Source organism: Mustela nigripes, chromosome 10 (assembly GCF_022355385.1).
Source record: "Mustela nigripes isolate SB6536 chromosome 10, MUSNIG.SB6536, whole genome shotgun sequence".
In the NCBI taxonomy this organism is placed as follows: Eukaryota; Metazoa; Chordata; class Mammalia; order Carnivora; family Mustelidae; genus Mustela; species Mustela nigripes.
The window spans coordinates 5,380,115-5,401,796 of record NC_081566.1 but is presented as its reverse complement, the minus strand read 5'-3'; the positions used below and the strand labels follow the sequence as shown (position 1 = coordinate 5,401,796).

Genomic DNA, 21,682 nt, shown 5'->3' with positions numbered 1-21,682 from the left:
CCGCCATCTTTGGAAAACACCAACTGCCACAATCACGAACTAAAACTACTTGCTGATATCAGACAAGGAAGAATTTAAGGACCGAGAAATATATTTCACAATGGTCAGAGGTGTGGTTCACCAGAAACATGTAATCATTTAAAATGTCTGTGGTCTGGGGCACCTGGGTGGCTCAGTCAGTTAAGCCTCCAACTCTTGATTTCAGCTCTGGTTGTGGGATTGAGCCCTCCTCTGGGCTTCACGCTCAGCAGGGAGTCTGCTTGCGATTCTCTCTCCGTCTGCCCCTACCCTGGCTCATGTTTGCCCTCTCTCTAGCTCTCTAAAATAATAAATCTTTTTAAAAGAAGTAAATAAAGTTTATATGATCTAATAATGTAGCCTTAAAAAGTAGAAAGCAAAAAACTGACAGAACTAAAGAAAAAAAAAATCCACAGTCTTAGTCAAACATAAAATTAAAAAAAAAAACCAGAAACCTCAGCAACTAATAGTATGAGGGAATCATTGAGAATCTCGGAAGGGGATCAGAAAGGACGAATCCCCGACTTTGGTAGCAACGTGGACGGGGCTGGAGGAGATTCTGCGGAGTGAAATCAGTCAGGCAGAGAGGGTCCATGATCATACGGTCTCACTTACGTGTGGAGCATAACACATAGCATGGAGGACATGGGGAGATGGAGAGGAGAAGGCAGTTGGGGGAAACTGGAAGGGGAGGTGAACCATGAGAGACTGTGGACTCTGAAAAACAATCTGAGGGGTTTGAAGTGGCGGGGGGTGGGAGGTCGGGGAACCAGGTGGTGGGTATTGGAGAGGGCACGGGTTGCATGGAGCACTGGGTGTGGGGCAAAAATAATGAATACTGTTTTTCTGAAAATAAATCAATTTAATTTAAAAAAAGAAAGAAAGAAAAAAAAAGAATATAGGAAGGGGGCACCTGGGTGGCTCAGTGGGCTAAAGTCTCTGCCTTCCGCTCGGGTCATGATCTCAGGGTCCTGGGATCGAGCCCCGCATCGGGCTCTCTGCTCAGCGGGGAGCCTGCTTCCTCCTCTCTCTCTCTGCCTGCCTCTCTGCCTACTGTGATCTCTCTCTGTCAAATAAATAAATAAAATCTTAAAAAAAAAAAAAAAAAAAAAAGAATATAGGAAGGGAGCACCTGGGTTGCTCAGTCAGTTTAACGTCTGACTCTTGATTTCAACTCAGGTCATGATCTCAGGGTCATGAGATTGAGCCATGTATGGGGCTCCGCTCTCCGTGGAGAGTCTGCTTCTCTCCTCTGTCCCTCCCTCTACATGCACATGCTTGCTCACTCTCTCTAAAATGAGTAAATAAATCTTTAAAAAAAAAAGAATATAGGAAGTTAGAACAAAACATTAACAATATTAACCTAGTTGGCATTTATAGAACGCGTACCCAGCAAGGACAGGAAACACATTCCCATCACATGCGTGTGGAACATTTATCAAAATCACGTGCTTGCCATTCATGTGTCAACAGATTTTTATATTTGCTATATGCTTGAAGTCATATAAAATATGTTCTTTGACCTTGGGAGAATGAAGCTAGAAGTTAATAAAGCAAAAATATATGATCGTAATTCTAACTAAAACCACAATTCAATGCTGCTACGTACTCACCAACCCATCTAAAATTAAAAACTGATGGTAGCAACTACAAATGAGGATGTTAAACAATCAGAACTCCATTCACAGCTGGGAAGAGCGTAAATTAGTACAACCACTTGGAAAACTCTCTCATAGTATTTACTAAATTTCAAAGTACTCCCGTCCTGTAACCCAGCAGGCTTACTCCAGATACCTGCTTAACAGAAACAAGTACATGTGTGCACCAGCAGAAGTCCTGTTTTGGTAGCTAATAGCCATTGATGGTGTAGAATGTATAAATATGTGATGAACTGTCCAGTTAACAGTAGGCTGGGTAAATGAAGTGTGGTATGTATATTTTTAAATGCTGCTCTAAGGAATACACATTTTTATTAAGTGCTTATCACGTAGGTGGGATTGAGCCTCTCAGATTATTGGCTGCGGACGGCAAACCGTGAGCCCTGGTCGTGAAGGGAAAAGTGGGTCACTGCATGGGGAGGCAGGAGGCAGGGAAGGCCAATTCTGCTGGCTTCCCGTTTTCACTTAGAGTTAGCCTGCCACGGACAGGACAGAAGCATTTGTAACAGAGAAGTTCCGACAGTGTTCAATCCTTAGTCCTTCCAGCTGGGCGAAAACAGGCTCAGCCTGAAAGCCCCACTTCCATGGGGAATGGTCTGAGCTGTTCCATGGTCCCATATACAGAGCTAATTTTCTCCAGGTTCTGAGGGACCCCAGCTGAATCCTGTTGGTTTTGATGCTCTTGGTTTGTGTACATTCCATAGCAGTTGGGTTTTTTTTTAATTAATTAACTTATTTATTTGACAGACAGAGATCACAAGCAGGCAGAGAGGCAGGCAGAGGGAGAGGAAGGGAAGCAGGCTCCCTGCTGAGCAGAGAGCCCGATGCAGGGCTTGATCCCAGGACCCTGGGATCATGACCTGAAGGCAGAGGCTTCACCCACTGAGCCACCCAGGTGCCCTCATAGCAGCTGGTGTTTGAAGCTGATCCCAGCTCATCTGGCCCTTTTCAGAAATTTCCAAGGGAGGCAAACACACAGAACACTTGATGGGCTGTTCCTTCCTACAATAGTCGTCCTAAAACCTGAGGTATAAACTATGAGAGCTGCGCTGGCTTTTGAGTCATCTTTCAGTCAGTCCCATTGCCTTATAGACCGGGCCGAAACCAGCCCAGAGGAATGAGTCTATAGTATCTTTAAAAATGGAAAGGCAGGGGTGTCTGGGTGTCGTAGTTGTTAAGCATCTGCCTTGGGCTCAGGTCATGATCCCGGGGTCCTAGGATCAAGCTCCCTGCTCAGCGGGGAGCCTGCTTCTCCCTCTCCCACTCCCTGCTTGTGCTCTCTCTCTTGCTGTCTCTGTCTCTCTCTTTGTGTCAAATAATTTTTTTTTTTTTTTTAAGTGAAAAGGCGGAGGCACCTAGGTGGCTTAGTTGGTTAAGTGTTTGCCTTTGGCTCAGGTCATGATCTCAGAGTTCTGAGATTGAGTCCTGGGATGGCCCTTGCTCAGCTGGGAGTCGGCTTCTCCTTCTGCTTGCTGCCCCCAGGGCTTATGCTCTCTGTCTCTCTGTCTCCCTCTCTCTCTCTCTCTCTCTCTCTCTCTGATTAATCAATAAAATCTTTTTAAAAAACTGAAAAGGGAATCCACAGGCCAGAAGAAAAATTAGCAAATCACATATCTGATTAAGAAGCTGTATCCAGAATATATTTTTAAAAACCTCTCAAAACCTAGTAAAAAAGAAACAAACAACCCAAATTGAAAATGGGCAAAAGACTTGAACAGATACTTCACCAGAGAAGGTGTGTGGATGGCAAATAAGCACATGAAAAGAGCCTCAAAATCCTTAGTCATTAGGGAATGCAAATTAAAACCATAATGAGATATGATCACATACTACTAGAATATCTAAAATTAAAAAGATTGACCATCCCAAATACTGGGGAAAATGTGAAGTACCCGGAATCCCACTGCTGGTGGAAATGTGAAAAGGTACAATCATTTTATAAAACTCCTTTATTTTTTTTTAAAGGTTTTATTTATTTATTTGACAGACAGAGATCACAGGTAGACAGAGAGGCAGGCAGAGAGCGGGGGGAGGGGAGAAAGCAGGCTCCCTGCCAAGCAGAGAGCCCGATGAGGGGCTCGATCCCAGGATCCTGAGATCATGACCTGAGCCGAAGGCAGAAGCTTAACTTACTGAGCCCCCCAAGCACACCTATAAAACTCCTTTAAAAAGTGAAACATACACCAGCTTAAAAGGACACCTACTCCTATATGATCTAGTCGTTCTGTGCCAGGATATTTCCTCAAGAGACATGGAAGCCTACATCCATACAAAGACTTGTACATGAATGTTCAGAGCAACCTTATCTGTAATAGCCTAGAAACAACCCACATGTCCATCAGCCAGTGAACAGCTAAATACACTGCAATAAATTTATATGCATGAATACTATTCAGCAGAAAAAAAGGAATGAATTATTGATTCATACAACATAGATGAAGCACAATATAACTGTGCTAACTGAAAGCAGTCAGACAAAAAAGAATACATACTAAATGATTCAATTTATATAAAATTCCAGAAAATGCAGATGATTCTGTATGGGGACAGAAAGCAGATCAGTGGTTGCTGGGAAGAGTAATAGGGCTCAGAGATGGTCGAGGGGAGCTTACCAAGGGGCGTGAGGGAACGTTGGAGGCTCATAGATAGGTTCACAGCCTTGAATGTGCTGATGGTTTCACAGTTGTATACGTTTGTCAAATGTTAACTGCTCTGTACACTTTAAATATGTGCCATTTGCATAGCAATTATCCCTCAGAAAGCTGTGGGTTTTTTTTGAGAGCTTTGAAGGGGAAGTAAAACTCTTCTAAAAGGTAGCTTAGTGTTGTGGAAAGAACTTAAATGGCATAATCAAGACCAATATCAAAGTCAGGTCTGCTCTCCCCCTTAGTAGACATGAGAGCTTGTTTAAGTTGCTTAATCGTGAAATTGGAATCCAGTTCACCCAGTGGTACAAATTAAATAATATAACATATGTTGTTTATAATATATGATCTCTGATATATAACATATAGTTATAACATGTATATAAGGGCAAATTAGGTAGTGAGAAATGGTGGTTCTCTTTTCCTTCTGGAGGAAGACATTTGCCAGTAACTCAGGATGTCAGCAATTTTTTGTTTAACTAGAGACCCACCCACTCTAGTTAAGATGCCACGTTTCTCTTGTTCTGCTCTAAGCGAATACTGTGTTCTGAGCGACTCATCGTCACCACTGCTGTTGGTCTCCAGCCTGAACAGTTCCCCGTGTGCTTAATTTGTGCCTGGAATCCCATCCTTCTTCTTTCATCTCTTCAGTTAAAGGCCTGAGCATTTGTGAAATTAAATAGAGCCTGAGTCAGCAAATACCCCACCGGGGACTGTCAGTCCTGGTTTCCTAAGGCTGCTGTAACAAATCCCCACAGAGTTGTTTAAAACAACACAGATACATTCTCTCAGAGTTTTAGAGACCAGAAGTCTGAAATCAAAGTGTTGCTAGGGCCACCCTCCCTCTGAAGATTTTAGGAGGGCTTCCTTGCCTCTCCCAACTTTCTGGCAGCTCTGGGAGTTCCTTGACTGTGGCTGTGTACCTCCAACCTCTGTCTCCATCTTCATATGTCTTCTCTTCTCTCTCTCTCCTCTGTGTATCCTTCTTAAGGACATTTGCCATTGATCTTAGGGCCCATCCAAATACAGGATGATCTCATCTCGAGATCCCTTTTCCAAGTAAAATTGCATGCACAGGTTCTGGGAGACATATGTTTTTGGGGTACCACCATTCAACCTACTAGAGCCCCAGATCCAGCCCCTGGGAGACATACGTACTCTCTCTGGTACAACCAGGATGGGACCTTGCTGAGTCTAACCTGTGCCGTGGAGAGCCGCTGCCAATCAACCAGAGCTAGTTCATGGATGCAGTCTGCTTGCAGGCCTGGCAGGTGTCTTAACATTTCCAAACTCATCAGTAAATTGAATCCTGGGGTGAACTGACAACCTGGGAAGGGGGAAGAGACAGTGGTTAGAGGTGTCAGATCTTCATTTCTGCCTGACTTAAGCACTGACCTCAAATGCTTTAAATTCAAACCCAGGTCTGTGAATGATTCTCTCTGGAAGAAATCCGTCTTGTCTCCAAGAGAGACAAATTTCCCCAGGTAATTTATGAGTTAATGCTAAAATTTAAAAACTCCTGTCCTGTGGGGCAACTAGGTGGGGCTTTGCCTTTATCAGTAATCTCCATCAGACCTCTCCACTGCTCCAAAGGAGGAAAATCCTAAGAAATCAGGGTGCTTGTGCTGTGAACCATGTTCAAGTCTGGCCTTCCCCTCCCTTACCAGGAGACCACAGCTCCCCAAGCCCTCTCTTGCAGGTGATCTGTAGCCCACCTCTGCCTCTCCTTTTCCTCCTTAGCTATGACCAATTTTCATTTCCTTTCCAAATGAAGGATCGGACTTCTTCATCCTTCTCTGGTTCTGATTTGGAAAATGTTTTTCTGTTTTCCTTTATTTATTCTCTTCTTCTTCTTCTTCTTTTCGTTTTCTTTTTAAATTAACAAATAATGTATTATTTGCTCCAGGGCTGCAGGTTTCTGAATCATCAGCCTTACACAATTCATAGCATTCACCATAGCATGTACCCTCCCCAATGTCCATAACCCAGCCACCCTATCCCTAGCCCCCCATCCCCCTGCAACCCACAGTTTGTTTCCTGAGATTGAGTCTCTTATGGTTTATCTCCTCCCCAGTTCCATCTTGTTTCATTTTTTCCCTTCCTATCCCACACGACCCACAGTCCTGCCTCTCAAATTCCTCATATCAGAGAGATCATATGGTAATTATCTTTCTCTGATTGGCTTATTTCACTCAGCATAATACCCTCTAGTTCCATCCACATTGTTGCAAATGGCAGAATTTCATTTTTGAGGGCTGAATAGTATTCCTATATATATATATTACATCTTCCTTATTCATTTATCTGTTGATGGACATCTAAGTTCTATCCATAATTTGCCTATTGTGAACATTGCTGCTATAAACATTCAGGTGCACATGTCCCTTCACATCACTATATTTGTATCTTTAGGGTAAAGACCCAGTATTGCAATTGCTGGGTCGTAGGGTAGCTCTATTTTCAACTTTTTGAGGAACCTCCTTACTGGTTTCCAGAGTGGCAGCACCAGCTTGCATTCCCACTAGCAGTGTAGGAGGGTTCCCCTTTCTCCACATCCTCACCAACATCTTTTCTCTCCTGACTGGTTAATGTTAGCCATTCTGACTGGTGTGAGGTGGTATCTGACTGTGGTTTTGATTTGTATTACTCTGATGTTGAGTGATGTGGAGCACTTTTTCATATGTCTGTTGGCCATTTGGATGTCTTCTTTGCCAAAATGTATGTTCAGGGCTTTTGCCATTTCTTGATTGGACTATTTGTTCTTTGGGTGTTGAGTTTGATAAGTTCATTATAGATTTTGGATACTAGCTGTTTATCTGATATGTCATTTGCAGATATCTTCTCCCATTGTCAGTTGTCTTTTGGTTTTGTTGACTGTTTTCTTTACTGTGCAAAAGCTTTTGATCTTGATGAAGTTCATTTAAATAAATAATTCATTTATGCCCTTGCTTCTCTTGCCTTTGGCAAGGTTTCTAGGAAGAAATTACTGCAGATGAGGTCAAAGAAATTGCTACCTATGTTCTCCTCAAGGATTTCTATGGATTCCTGTCTCACTTTGAGGTCTATTTTTGTGTATGTGTAAGGAAATGGTCCAGTTTCATTCTTCTGCATGTGGCTGTCCAATTCTCCCAGCACCATTTGTTGAAGAGACTGTCTTTTTTCCATTGGACATTCTTTCCTGCTTTGTCAAAAATTAGTTGACCATAGAGTTGAGGTTCCATTTCTGGGCTCTCTATTCTGTTTCATTGATCTATGTGTCTGTTTTTGTGCCAGTACCATGCTGTCTTCATGATTACAGCTTTGTAATAGAGCTTGAAGTCTGGAATTGTGATGCCACCAGCTTTGGTTTTCTTTTTCAACATTCCTCTGCATATCCGCAATCTTTTCTGGTTCTGTATAAATTTTAGGATTATTTGTTCCATTTATTTGCAAAAAAATAATGGTATTTTGATAGGGATTGCGTTAAGTGTGTAGATTGCTCTAAGTAGCATAGACATTTTCACAATATTTGTTCTTCCAATACATGAGCATGGAATGTTTCTCCATTTCTTTGTGTCTTCCCTAATTTCTTTCATAAGCACTTCATAGTTTTCTGAGTATAGATTCTTTACCTCTTTGGCTAGGTTTATTCCTAGGTATCTTGTGCTTTTGGATTCAGTTGTAAATGGGGTTGACTCCTTAATTTCTTTCTTCTGTCTTTTTCTTAGTGTATAGAAATGCAACTGATTTCTGTGCACTGATTTTGTATGCTGACGCTTTTCTGAATTCTTGTATGAGTTCTAGCAGTTTTGGAGTGGAGTCTTTTGGGTTTTCCACATAAAGCATCATATCATCTGCAAAGAGTGAGAGTTTGACTTCTTGTTGATTTGGATGCCTTTAATTTTTTTCATTGTCTAATTACTGAGGCTAGGACTTCTTGTACTATGTTGAATAGCAGTGGCAATAGTGGACAGCCCTGCCATGTTTCTGACCTTAGGGGAAAAGTTCTCAGTTTTTCCTCATTGAGAATGATATTTGCTGTGGGTTATTCATAGATGGCTTTGATGATATTGAGGTATGTATTCTCCATCCCTACACTTTGAAGAGTTTTGTTCAAGAAAAGATGCTGTACTTTGTCAAATGCTCTTTCAGTATCTACTGAAGGTATCATATGGTTCTTGTTCTTTCTGTTACTAATGTATTGTATCACATTGATTGATTTATGGATGTTGAACCAACCTTGCAGCCCAGGAATACATCCTGCTTGGTCATGGTGAATAATCTTTTTAATAGACTGTTGGATCCTATTGGCTAGTATTCTGGTGAGAAGTTTTACATCTGTGTTCATCAAGAATATTGGTCTGTAATTCTCCTTTTTGATGGGTCTTGGTCTGGTTTTGGGATCAAGATAATGCTGGCCTCATAAAATGAGTTTGGAAGTTCTCCTTCCATTTCTATTTTTTGGAACAGTGTCAGGAGACTAGGTATTAATTCTTCTTTAAATGTTTGGTAGAATTCCCCTGGGAAACCATCTGGCCCTGAGCTCTTGTTTGGGAGATTTTTAATGACTGCTTCAATCTCCTTACTGATTATGGGTCTGTTCAGGTTTTCTATTTCTTCCTGGTTCAGTTTTGGTAGTTTCCAGGAATGCATCCATTGTCAAATTTGCTGGCGTATAGTTGCTCATAATATGTTCTTATAATTGTTTTTATTTCTTTGGTGTTGGTTGTGATCTCACCTCTTTCATTCATGATTTTATTAATTTAATTAATCAATTAATTAATTAAATTAATTAGTTGAATTGGATCCCCCTCCCTCTCTTTTTTTGATTAGTCTGGCCAGGAGTTTATCAATCCTATTAATTCTTTCAAAGAACCAGCTCCTGATTTTGTTGATTTGTTCTGCTGTTCTTTTAGTTTCTATTTCACTGATTTCTGCTTTCATCTTTATGATTTCTCTTCTCCTGCTGGTTTTAGGCTTTCTTTGCTGTTCTCTCTCTAGCTCCTTTAGGTATAGGGTTAGGTTGTGTACTTGAGACCTTTCTTTTTTCTTGTATTGCTATTTACTTTCCTCTCAGGACCACCTTTGCTGTGTCCCAGAGATTTTGAACAGTTGTGTTTTCATTTTCATTTGTTTCCATGAATTTTTGTAATTCTTCTTTAATTTCCTGGTTGACCCATTCCTTAGTAGGATGCTCTTCAGCCTCCATGTATTTGAGATCTTTCCAACTTTCCTCTTGTGGTTGGGTTCTAGTTTCAAAGCATTATGGTCTGAAAATATGCAAGGAATGATCCCAGTCTTTAGGTACCAGTGGAGACCTGATTTGTGACCCAGGATGTGATCTATTCTGGACAATGTTCCATGTACACTAGAAAAGAATGTGTATTCTGTTGCTTTGGGATGGGATGTTCTGAATACACTTGTGATGTCCATTTGGTCCAGTGCATCCTTTTAAGCCTTTGTTTCCTTGTTGATCTTTTGCTGAGATGATCTATCCTTTTTGTGGGGGGGGAGTGTCAAAGTCCCCTACTATTTTTTGTATTTTTTGTTGATGTGTTTCTTGGATTTTGTTATTAATTGGTTTATATAATTGGCTGCTCCCATGTTAGGGGCATAGGTATTTTAAATTGTTAGATCTTCTTGTTGGACAGACCCTTTGAGTATGATATAGTGTCCTTTCTCATCTCTTATTATAGTCTGGCTTAAAATCTAATTGATCTGATATAAGGATTGCCACCCCAGCTTTCTTTTGACGTCCATTAGCATGGTAAATGGTTTTCCACCCCTTCACTTTCAATCTGGAGGTATTTTAGGTTCTTCAATGAGCTTCTTACAGACAGCATATTGATGGGTCATGTTTTTTTATCCATTCTGATACCCTGTGTCTCTCGATTAGGGCATTTAGTCCATTTACATTCAGGGTAACTATTGAAAGATATGGATTTAGTGCCATTGTATTGCCTGTAAGGTGACTGTTATTGTATATTGTCTCTCTTCCATTCTGGTCTGTTGCTTTTGGGCTCTCTCTTTGCTCAGAAGATCCCTTCCAATATTTCCTGTGCAGCTGGTCTAGTGTTTGCAAATTCTTTTAGCTTTTGCTTGTCTTGGAAGCTTTTTATCTCTCCTTCTATTTTCAACGAGAGCCTAGCTGGATATAGTATTGTTGACTGCATATTTTTCTTATTTAGTGCTCTGAATATATCATGCCAGTCCTTTCTGGTCTGCCAGGTCTCTGTGGGTAGGTCTGCTGCCAATCTAATATTTCTACCATTGTATGTTACAGACCTCTTGTCCTGAGCTGCTTTCAGAGTTTTCTGTTTGTCACCGAGACTTGTAAGTTTTACTATTAGATGACTGGGTATGGATCTATTTTTATTGATTTTGAGGGGGGTTCTCTGTGTCTCCTGGATTTTATGCTGTTCCCTTTGCCAAACTAGGGGAATTCTCTGCTATAACTTGCTCCAATATGCCTTCTGCCCCCCAGTCTTTCTTCTTCTGGGAGCCCAATTATTTTAATACTGTTTCATCTCACAGTATCACTTATCTCTTGAATTCTCTTCTTGTGGTCCAGTAGTTGTTTGTCTCTCTTTTTCTCAACTTCTTTATTCTCGATCATTTGGTCTTCTATATCACTCATTCTCTCTTCTGCCTCATTTATCGTAGCAGTAAGAGCCTCCAATTTTAATTGTACCTCATTGATAACTTTTTAAATTTCATCTTGTTTAGATTTTAGTTCGTTTATTTCTCCAGAAAGGGTTTCTCTAGTATCTTCCAGGCCTTTTTTGAGTCCAGCTAGTACATTGGTAATCATCACTCTGAACTCTGTTTCTGAAATTTTACTAATGTCCATATTGATTAGATCCCTAGCCATCAGTACTGCCTCTTGTTCTTTTTTTTGAAGTGAGTTTTTCCACCTTGTCATTTTATCCAGATTGACTAGATGAATGAGAGAACAAAATACTAAGAGGGTAGCAATGACCCCAGAAAAATATACACTAACCAAATCAGAAGAGACACAAAACCTGGGGGAGAAGAAAGGAGGGGAAAGAAAATGATTGGACTGGTGAGTAGAACAGAGCCGCAGAGTTGATTTTGGGTGTATATTGGTCTGTTAGAAGAGACTGCCTCCCAAAATTTTAAAAAAGAAAAACTTACATATATGCAAAAATAGGGTAAACACAAAGGGATGGAATATGACTGTAAAGTTGAAAATTTTAAAAAGATTCTAAGAAAGGAATTGATATGAGAAGAAGTTGGTTGAAAAAAGAAAAAAAGAAGGAAAGAATGTGATCAGGATGGAGACTAGAACAAAGCCATTCTCCAGATTTAGGGTATATTTGATCTATTAGAAGAAACTGTAGCCTAAAATTTTAAAGAAAGAAAAACCTGTATGTATACAAAAAATAAGCTTAAATACAATGAAGGAATACTATATGACTATAAAAATGAAAATTTTAAAAGATTTTTAAAAATGTATTCATAAGGTAAAGTAGTTAAAAATGTTAAAATAGTAAGGAGGAAAAGTTTTTAAAAAATAGAATAAGAAAAAAATAAAATTTTAAAATATTTAACTTTGAGTGACTAAAGAATCTTGGGGAAAAAAGCCATAAATTCTATGTGCTGTATTCCCCCTAGCTCTGAATTAGTTGGTGAACTTGGTCTTGGCTGGATGTTCTTCCTGATCTGGGGGTGCGGGGGGCCTGTTGCTGTGATTCTCAAATGTCTTTGTGGGAGGTGGAAATCCACCACCCTCGCCAGGGGCCGGGCTAAGCAATCTGCTCTGGTTTGCGCTCAGAGCTTTTGTTCCCTGAGCACTTTCTGTACTGCCTTGGAGGACGGGAATGAAGATGGCGGCCGCCCAGTCTCCGACTGGGGGAGCTGAGAGCTTGGCGCCCCACTCCTGGGTGTGCCTTCAGGAAAATGCCATCAGTCCCTCTCGTCTCCCTGGTCTCCATCGTGCTCTGAGCTCACCCGGCCTGTGACGAGCATTTCTGTCTCTGGCGCGTGCCCCATTTGGAGTCTCCAAACCCAGCAGATTCCTGTCCTGCGCTCCTGTGCCACTCCTCCCAGAGGAGGAAGGTGAGTCTCCCCAGACCTGCCACTTGTGGGGTCCCTGCTTGAGGAGCAGTGGCCCGACTGTGCCTCAGATATCAATTTAAGCTAACCCCGAGCTGAGAGCCTACTCTCCCTGCTCAATACCTGGGAGCTCTGCCACACTCAGGCACCCCCGGTCTTTTTGTGACCTCACGGGTCCTGAGACCACACTGTCCCTGTGAGGGCTCCACCCCTGCTTAACCTCTGGAGTGACATCCCTCACTGGAGCAGACTTCTAAAAGTTCTGATTTTGCTCTGCTGCTCTCTCACTTGCCAGGAGCCAGCGCTCCCCCCACGGTCTATCTTCCCGTATATCGCCTCGGATTCACTTCTCTGCATGTCCGACCTTCCAGAAAGTGGTCGATTTCTCTTCATAGAATTGTTGCTGTTCTTCTCTTCGATCTCTTGTTGAGTTTGTAGGTGCTCAGAATGGTTTGCTAACCACCTAGCCGAACTCCTGGGACCCCACGATATTTAGGTCTCCTGCTCCTTTGCCATCTTGTTCCTCCACCCTGTTTTCCTTTCTTTCTTTCCAAGTTAAAATGCATTTCTTGCTTTGGCTTTTTGGATCTGAAATTGTTAAGCCTTTACAGTTTCTAGAACTCCTTGATTATCTGCTCAGGCCATCTCTTGTGACAGAATTTCCCTAGCCCCCTTTGGTGAAGTTCCTTAACTATGTTGTGATTTCCCTACAGGGAGGTCTCCATGGCTGGTAACAGCAGGTGGGACTGACATGAGGGCATGAAGTGTCAGGTCTGTGTGTCCTTGGGAAACAGCTACTCCTAGCTACCTTTTCTCTTTTCTATTTCTTTTTCCATGAAGATTTTCACAGCTTTCACAAAGCCTGACAGAAGCAGTTTGCTATAAATCAATTTGCTTTCATTGCTGACTTCCTCTCCTTCTTTGGAACCTGAACTTTGCTTGTGCGGTCACTTTCTCTGGAGTAAATGTACACTTAGAAGAAACTCAGAAATCCGTTCCTTTTTTGCAAAAGCCAAATCAAGATAGACACCCCCTCCTGGGCCGCTGCGTCCATTGCATTTCCAAGGGTCTCCTTGAAATGAACTGATCCGCTGGCAGGGGGTCTGGGTTGAAGGACCTGTTCTGTGCCTTGACAACCTGACAATTGGATTAAAGCAGTGGATTTCAAACTTTGGTGACTGTTATCCAGGGTAAGACATGCCATTTGCAGCTCCACTCAGAACATACATTCAGGTCGGTATTAATAAAAAAATAGGTTTCACGAAATTATATTTATCTTAAAATGGCTAGTACTAGTCTACTCTCTTTTTCTCTTTTCTTCTTTCTTTCCTTCTCCTCCCCTCCCCTCTCTCCTCTACCCTCCGCCCAGCCATCCACCCTCCCTCCCTTCCTTCCTTCCTTTTCCAGATGCCAGGCAGGACCCATTGAATTGATTTTATGATACACTAATGGGTCACAGTCTGCAATTTTGAAAAACACAGGTTTAGAGAAAATGGCACCAGTCTCCTGCTCTTGGTTAGGAAGTCCATCAAACTCTGCTTTATTGTTTCTCTTTCAAATCACCCTCAAGGCTTTTTAGCTGCTGCTTTGTGAACCTGTGATGAGGGGTATATCGATCCTAGATTCGCTCCTACCCTGCCCATCTTTTTGAGCAGCCAGCCCTCGCTGCTTTCCAATCAGGGTGTGAGTGTCATTTCACTCTGTCTCAGGTCTGCGGTAGAGGCACAGATGTGGTCATAAATCAAAACCTCCAGAGCCACTGTCTCACTGACCTTGCAAATATAAACAGGGCCGGTGGTTCAGGGTCTCCCTTTCCTTCCTCTTTTCTTTCCCTGCGGGCCTGCTTCTCCATGGAAAACAAAGGAGCCGCTTCTCTATGCCTCAACTTTGTTCTCCACTGGGTCCTTTTGGGGTCCTACCCCCACACTTGACTTAGTAAACTGTATCCGTGGCAAAAAGATTTAGAACTGTTAGGTTTGCGTGTCCTTTCCCCTTAGCAGGTGACTCATAATTTACATCCTAGACTCAACAGGATGTAATGCTGAGCTCAGTTTACTGTTGTTCACATGTTTGCCTGAGCAGCCAAGAAGAGACATGTCATGGGGCTGGAGAGAAGCTGTTCTTCACACCCTCTCTTCTCAATCATAAAACCGCCTGCTTCTGGGAAGTGTACTGGATAGAGTCTTCCAGAGTCTCCTCTGGACGGACTCCTTAGCTGAAGTTCCATCTTGACTCCCCACAAGAAGGAAGGATGTTTCTGTGTCATTTCTATTTTCAGGTTTTAATTTCAAATCCTCCCTATCAAACTCATAGCCTCAGAGTTCAGGTACATTTAGGACAGATTCTCAGTTCCCTGTGTTTGTCACGTGAAACCAAATCCATACAATCTAAAGTCAGTGCTGTTGAGGAAAATTGGCCTGATCACGGGCTTGCCGATCCTTCCAGGCGGGAATCTAGGTGAGACGGCCGGGTGGGTTCCTTCCGAGGCTTTCTGCATGCCTGACCAGTGAGGGCTCCTCCTTTGTCCCTCTTCAGGTCATGCCCATTGTGTGGAATACTGACTACAGATGTGAGAAAGCCTCAGAGCCATGGAGGCCTGCAGAGAAACAGAAAACTGACCTGTAGGAGAGATGAGGGCATGTGCCAGGAGCGAGCCCCTCTTGGCCCAACACACCGCAAGGGTTTCTGCCAATTCCCTGGTCAGGATTTTGCTTTGATTCCACCCCCCAACTCATTTTACATAATACCGTTCCTTAATTAAAAAATGATTATTTATACTAATAATAGTATAAATTAAAAAGTAATAGTATAAATAATATTAATTGTTTATAAATAAGAGTAAAACTTCCTTAACAAATACTGTTTACTCACAAGGATATCACTCACATTTATGTAACAGTTGAGGTTCCAGCTCTAGTTCTGTGAGACGTTGCTGGTTTCACATAGACTGCCCTGAAAGCTGGGCCCAGCTGCCCGCAGGTTGACTGGGTTTGCTCTCCTACCGGTGTTACTTTGTTGTTATTTCCCAACTGCAACAAATCTGGGTCGTTCGCTGCTATTTATTAGGTTCTGTATCACTATTAGGGAGAAGGGCGCCTTAGCATATGCTCAAGTCTCACTTCCGAGCCCTTGGAATAGCACCGTGCCTGTTAAACTGTTGCAACTTAACAAATTTACCCCCAAACCTAATGAATTAAGGCAATGATTTTATTTTGCTCCCCTCGTTGTGGATTAGGAATTTGGACAGGAGTCCACTGGGCAGCTTGTATGTGTGGTGTCAGCTGGGGCGCTATGACAGGGGGAGGGGCCACGTCTAAGAGACACATCCACGTGGCCATCCATTGGCCAGGAGCTCAGCAGGAGCAGTTGACGTGGCTTTGTCAGCTCGGTGGTCCTGAGGTAGTAGGACTTCTTAGAGGAAGCTCAGGGCTTCCGATGAGAGAGACACGAGAGCCAGACTGAGGCTCAGACTGCCACAGTGTCACCTTTACCGTATTCTGTTGGTGAAAACAGTCACAGATCCTCCAGATTCAAGGCAAGTGTGAAGAGTGTTCCAGATCCGGGGCCACCTTTAATCTACCCTAAGAAAAAATTACTGACAGATCTACCCTAAGAAAAAATTACTAACAACACCGGCCTCCGAGATTGTGTCCAACTTGGCCTCACAAGGGCAGAGAGTGAGCATGAACAATTAGAGCGTGGTTTCGCTTCTGGGCTTGCTATGGTATCCAGTGACATAATGAGCAAGTAGCAAATACTTGATAAATACCTGTTGCTAATTGTTGAAGCTGCTGTATCAGCTATGAGGCAGACCCATACTGGGGACCAGTTCAGTCCATCAGCGAATCAGAAAATCCCTATTAAGCATTTACTGTGTGCCAGACATTGTACCAGGTGCTGGGAACATAACAGTCTTCAAAGTACCAGGCATGGTCCCTGCCTCAGAGAGGGTATGGTTAAGTAAAGGAGATGGGTATTTATCAAATGATTTCATAAATAAAAGTAAAATTGCATCTGCTAGAAGCACCATAAAGGAAAGGCGTCTGTTGCAACGAGAGGCAGAGATGAGAGAGAAGAGAAGACTGAACTGAGATCTCAGAGGTAGACACAGCAGGAGTTAGGGGGCATCTAGGCAGTGGAAGTAGGCTTCTGCAAAGCCCCAGGGCACAAGGAAGCTTGGTGAGGATGGGAAGCCTTTCTAGCTTCCTAGAAAGGCGTGAACCAGAGGGAAGGCAGTGTAAGCTGAGGCTGGAAAGGAGAAGGACAGAGGCAGCAGGACCTGGAGACCATTTGGTTAGCTCCCCAGGGTGATATTGGACATATCACCTTTGCCCAGTACCTGGCATATTCCAATCATTTACCCATCCATCTGTCTGTTCATCCATCTACCTGTCTGTCCACCCACCATCCATTCAGTCTGATCTCAGTCTGCCTGATCACCTTCCATGGGCTGGTGATACGGGGGTAAATAAATTGACCTAATGTGTGCCTCTGCAGAGCCCATGCCCACCCCCACCGGGTGTTCCATTCTTTACTACCTTTGCCAAATAATGAGACCTCTGTGGTTCCATGCAAGGATAATATCCCACTGACTTCGCCCTTAATTCACCCCCGCCCCCACCATCATACTTAACTTAAGAATGCATCTTCTTGAGTACTTGGAGTACTAGAGGAGTACTCCACGCTTGAATGGGAATCCAACACAACTGCTCTTGGAAATCCCTCAGGAATACCAACAATAATTCTACACTGTGCTGTCCCTTATGGTGCACTGGTAAGTCTAGCAACATTCTGAGTAGAGTCATAGGCTACTCCTTTCTTTTGGCTAAGGTATTTCTTTCTCCATAGTCTTATTAGCCCTAAGCACGCCTGTCTCCCAAGGGAGGACTCTCATGTAGATTTCTACCATGAGAAAATTGTTCTGCTAATCAATTCAACTAAACTTATTTTTGCTCAAGTTAGTTCCATTCAGTTCAGCTGGACCCAGCACAACTCAACCCCATCCATCCATGCATCTTTGTATCCACCTGTGCTTTCAACACGTATTTTAGAAGTACTTTTCTGTGTCAAAGTCTATGTTGGGCTTGGGGATCCACCAGTCGACTCCACCTCCCCTGTCTAATCTAAATGGTATCTTGTAGTGGAGAGAAGATTGGACTTTGAGCAGGGTTGCCCTGTATTTGCCTCCTAGCCCTGCCTCTTGTTTACTGCCTTGGGGAATTTTATTAGCTTGTCTGGGCCACAGTTTGCTCATTTTAAAGCGGGAATAATGATACCTACAGAGTGGGAATTTTGTTAGGATTAAGTTCCTAGAAGGCACTCAAAAATGGTGTCCATTCCATACTCAATGGAAGAAAATAAGCCAACAAACATCATTGGGAAGTTAGATACCACAAACGAAAAGATCCTGTGGCTTTCATAAAGATAAAATAAAGTTAGTTATAAGGATCATGAAACACATGGACTTCAGACATTTAATAGCAAAAAGACAGTAGAACAGGGGTTCCAGTCCTGGGTAAGATGGCAAAAACCCGCCACTCTCTCATGGATTGCCTTTGTAAAACCTGAACAGAAGGATAAAGCCACTGTTTAAAGACTCTGAAAAGTAAATAGTAGCAGGCCGATTGAGAAAGACAGAATTCAAAGTTCAACCAAACCAGCAGTGGGAATATTATCTTTTTCCCCTCTAGAATACCCAGTTGTGACTCAAGACAGTGTGACAGCAATGGTAGCAACAGCCTGAGGTGCCTAAAAAATGGAATATTATTCAGTAACAAATTATTGATTCATGCAATATAACAGATGACTTATAGATTCATTTTGCTAACTGAAATAAGCCAGAACCAAAAGACAGTGGTATGACTGAATTTATATAACATTCTGGAAAAAGCCACACTGTAGGGACAGAAAACAGATCAGTGATTGGCAGGGGATGAGGTTCAGGGAGGGGTTGACTATATAAAGGGGTAACACAGGGAGTTTGTATGATGGGAAAATTTTTCTTTAAGCTCTTTGGACTTAAAGGAAAGATTAAGCAAAAAAAAGAAAAAATAGACCCAAAGTTCACCCCAATGCCTGGAAAAGAGATGAACCCACAAAGGGCGGGCACCCACCTTGATACTATGGTCCTATCCCTTGTTTCTGCCACAATTCACTATGTTCCTCATATCCCTTTGGACATGTCTGTTGAATTATTTCTGGAAAATTGCTTGACATTTTCCTAAGTTACTTGATTGCATCCCTGGGCTCAGGTTGAACCTTGGTTTCTTGTGTTCAGAATCAGGACTGTGCATCTGAGCATACCTTCCTGTTTCCCTGTGCCAGCCCATCATTCTTAGCTCATTCTCTCTCAAACGGGGCAAGGATTCAGGGCATGGAGGGAATGGTGGCAGCCCACCAGCCCACCAATCCAGCAGAACCTTAGTAACATAAGTAACATAAGCATGGTTAGGGACATCCTAGAGTACTGATGACAGAGAAAGAGGGACTAGAGGGAAAAAATTATCAACAGCACATCCAAGGGTGGGAACCCAGTAGAGGAAGGAGAATCACATCGGGGTAAGTTCTCCCCAACCACAGTTGTATGCCTTTCCCTCCACAGCCTAGACTACCGTGTCCTTAAACATCAACTCACATTAATGCTAACTCTGGTTTGAAATCGGGTGGCAACTGACCCACAGTGTTCAGCATTCTCAGGTTCTTAAACTTAGGAAGGCTTTCCCTTTATCTCTCATTGTTGTCCACTGTGCCTAAAATCAGGTCCAAGTTTCTTGTCTAAAAAGAATGCCTCCCATTCCGATGCTACCCAGAGTCATCTCACACAGATACCCTCTTCTCTTAGGTACTCGATGGTCTCAGATGCAGAAACAGAAAGCATTTTCATGGAGCCCATTCACCTCTCCTCAGCTGTTGCAGCTAAGCAGATCATCAATGAAGGTAATGCCATCAGAAGGTGGTGGGAGCGGGGAGAGTCCACAGCTCATCTGGGAACCCTTGGAAAGGGCCCTTTGGAAGAGGTCAAGGTGCTTCCCAGGTGCGACCCATCCCATTAAGAGGAATAGATCCAAAGAAGGCAGTTCTGCCGACACAACTCATCATCAACCTTCATGAACCCGAGGTGGAAATTATTAGGTACAAGTGTGAATAATTCTCTTGAGTTAACAGCCCGGAAGGCAGTTCCACTCTGCTCCTGTGGCCTCCCATTCCATTTTTCAGTTCATCTCAGGGATCCTGGGGTGGCTTATTCTGGACACACAGACCTGAAAGCCCAAGAAATGACCAGAAGCACCCAGAGAGTTCTGCTCAAAGGGATATTTAGATTTAGATCTGCATGTCCACTAGTGTTTGAAGGTGGTTTTCATCTGAATTATGGCAGGGAAAGTTAGAGTGGGGAGAAAGGTTAATATGCACATGGTAAATTTTGGAGCAGAAAGCATGCTATGTATTTCATTCAAGGACAGTTATCCTGATTGGATGGATTTTTCTTAAATCAATTTTGGAACAAAGTTCTTTTCTCCTCCTTTTGCCCTGGGGATCTCTGCTTCTGCTGTGGGCTGAGGTTGGCTATAGCAGTGTTGGTAATGACATGGGCCCTGCTGGAGCTTTGGGCATCACCACTGCTGGTGGCCATGATCCTTTCCCTGGCTTTTAGTGGTGAGAACCACACATGCTGCCCCTTCTCCATGTATCCCAGCTCCCCTTCTCAGTCCCCAGGCCCTTTGGGTTCCCACAGGGTCCCTGAGGATACCTAGATCTCCTGTCCACCTGCTGAGGAGCCAGAAATTCTATTTGCTGCTGCTTGTGGTAGGAGCAGCCTTGGAGGCCCCATCTTCTTGAGGAACGCTCACGTTCTTTTCTATTTTCTTTTACTACGCTGCCTGGGGTCTCGCCTCCCTTGCTCCAAGCCAGGCGCGAGTGGCTTCACCCAGTAGATCTCTCTGAATTGATCCCAGCACCTGACTCTGGAAGTCCTTTTTTCCTCTTGTGTTTTTGGGAAGTTCCCTCACCTGCCAGCCTGCAACATCTCTGCTCTGTGCTTTACTCTCTGGACCCCTCTCCATGCTTGGGTTCCTGATAAGTGAACATCTAGGAGTTTTGAGAAAATCATCTTCTCTCTTTGAAACTTTGCTCTCAAGCCTAGAGAATGATATACATATGTCTATGGGACATTGCACACATAGATTGAAATCTGAAACAAAGCAATGGCTTTTTTTTTTTTTTTTTAATTCTAGGTTTATCTACTCTCCCCTTGTCTAGGGCATTAAGCCTAAGTTTCCTTTTTCTTAGTGGCTGATTGGTGGTGGGGGAAGAAAAAAATATATGCCAGAGAAAGCAAAATGAATCAAGTGATATTTCAAAACATTGCCCTCCTCACCAGTGATCAGAGGGATAAAAACGTGTTTTGAAGAACTCTTCATTTTCATGGAAGTCTTCATATGCCATGCCTCTGAAAGAGCTTAGAGGGGAGATGTAGAGGCTTTGTTTTCTTCTGAAGAAGCCTTAGGTAGTAGAAATAAATGGGAAGAATTGAGGCAGGGAGGGAGGTGGAGTTGAAGCAGGCCGAGAGTGGGCCGGAGCCCTTGGGAAGGCAGGAATGCCAGTAGGAATGAAGGGCTGGGACATTTTTTTTTTTTGGGGGGACATTTGTTTTTAAACTGGAAAGGGAAAAAAATCAAGAAAAAGCCAGCAGTATAAATAGCTGAGGAAGACATTGCTGTATATTTTAATAAGACATCAGGGAATTTTATCTTTTACAGGTAGTAAAGGAGAGACGTCTCAGTTGGGGGGGGGGGGCTTTCACGTTTGCTCGGTAAGATCCCAGGAGACCCCCAGGAGAAGACCCAGTGGTAGAGAGAATAGGATCGCTTCATCTATTTTTAAACAAAATAAAGCTCTGGGATTGGAGGGCTTTTTTCTTCTTTCTGCTTTTGAGCCGGAGATCAGAGAACACTTAGAGCTGAGATCTGATGCAGGGATATGGGGGCCCGTCAAGGGGTTCAGAAAAGGGAAAAGAGGGAGAAGAGCTGTAGGGAAGTGGAGCACTCGGTCCTGGGTAGAACCCAGAACTCCCAGGACCCGCGGACCTCGAGCAGCCAGCCCGGCTCACAGACACCTGTTCGTCCCGAAGGGCTGGGCCGAGTCTATTTGCCAAACGTGGCTCTGCTCTCCCCCCATCGGGGAGAGACACAGAGCCCGCAGGAGGTTATGGCCAATGCAGGTGACACTCCTTTCTTACTTTCTTCCTTCTCTAGTCAATATTTTTGGCTATTAAGTGGCCCAAAGGTTTTGCCCTCCACTATTCTTATA

At 43.1% G+C, this 21,682-nt stretch overlaps 1 protein-coding gene across 1 annotated transcript in view; it reads left to right on the top strand.

Moving 5' to 3' along the window:
• STYXL2 (serine/threonine/tyrosine interacting like 2) overlaps positions 1 to 21,682 on the top strand; it is a 37,410-nt gene that overhangs the window by 3,486 nt on the left and 12,242 nt on the right. The window contains exon 2 of the mRNA XM_059413991.1: positions 19,218 to 19,312. Coding sequence (XP_059269974.1) covers positions 19,218 to 19,312 — 95 coding nt within the window. The remainder of the gene's footprint in view (positions 1 to 19,217; positions 19,313 to 21,682) is intronic.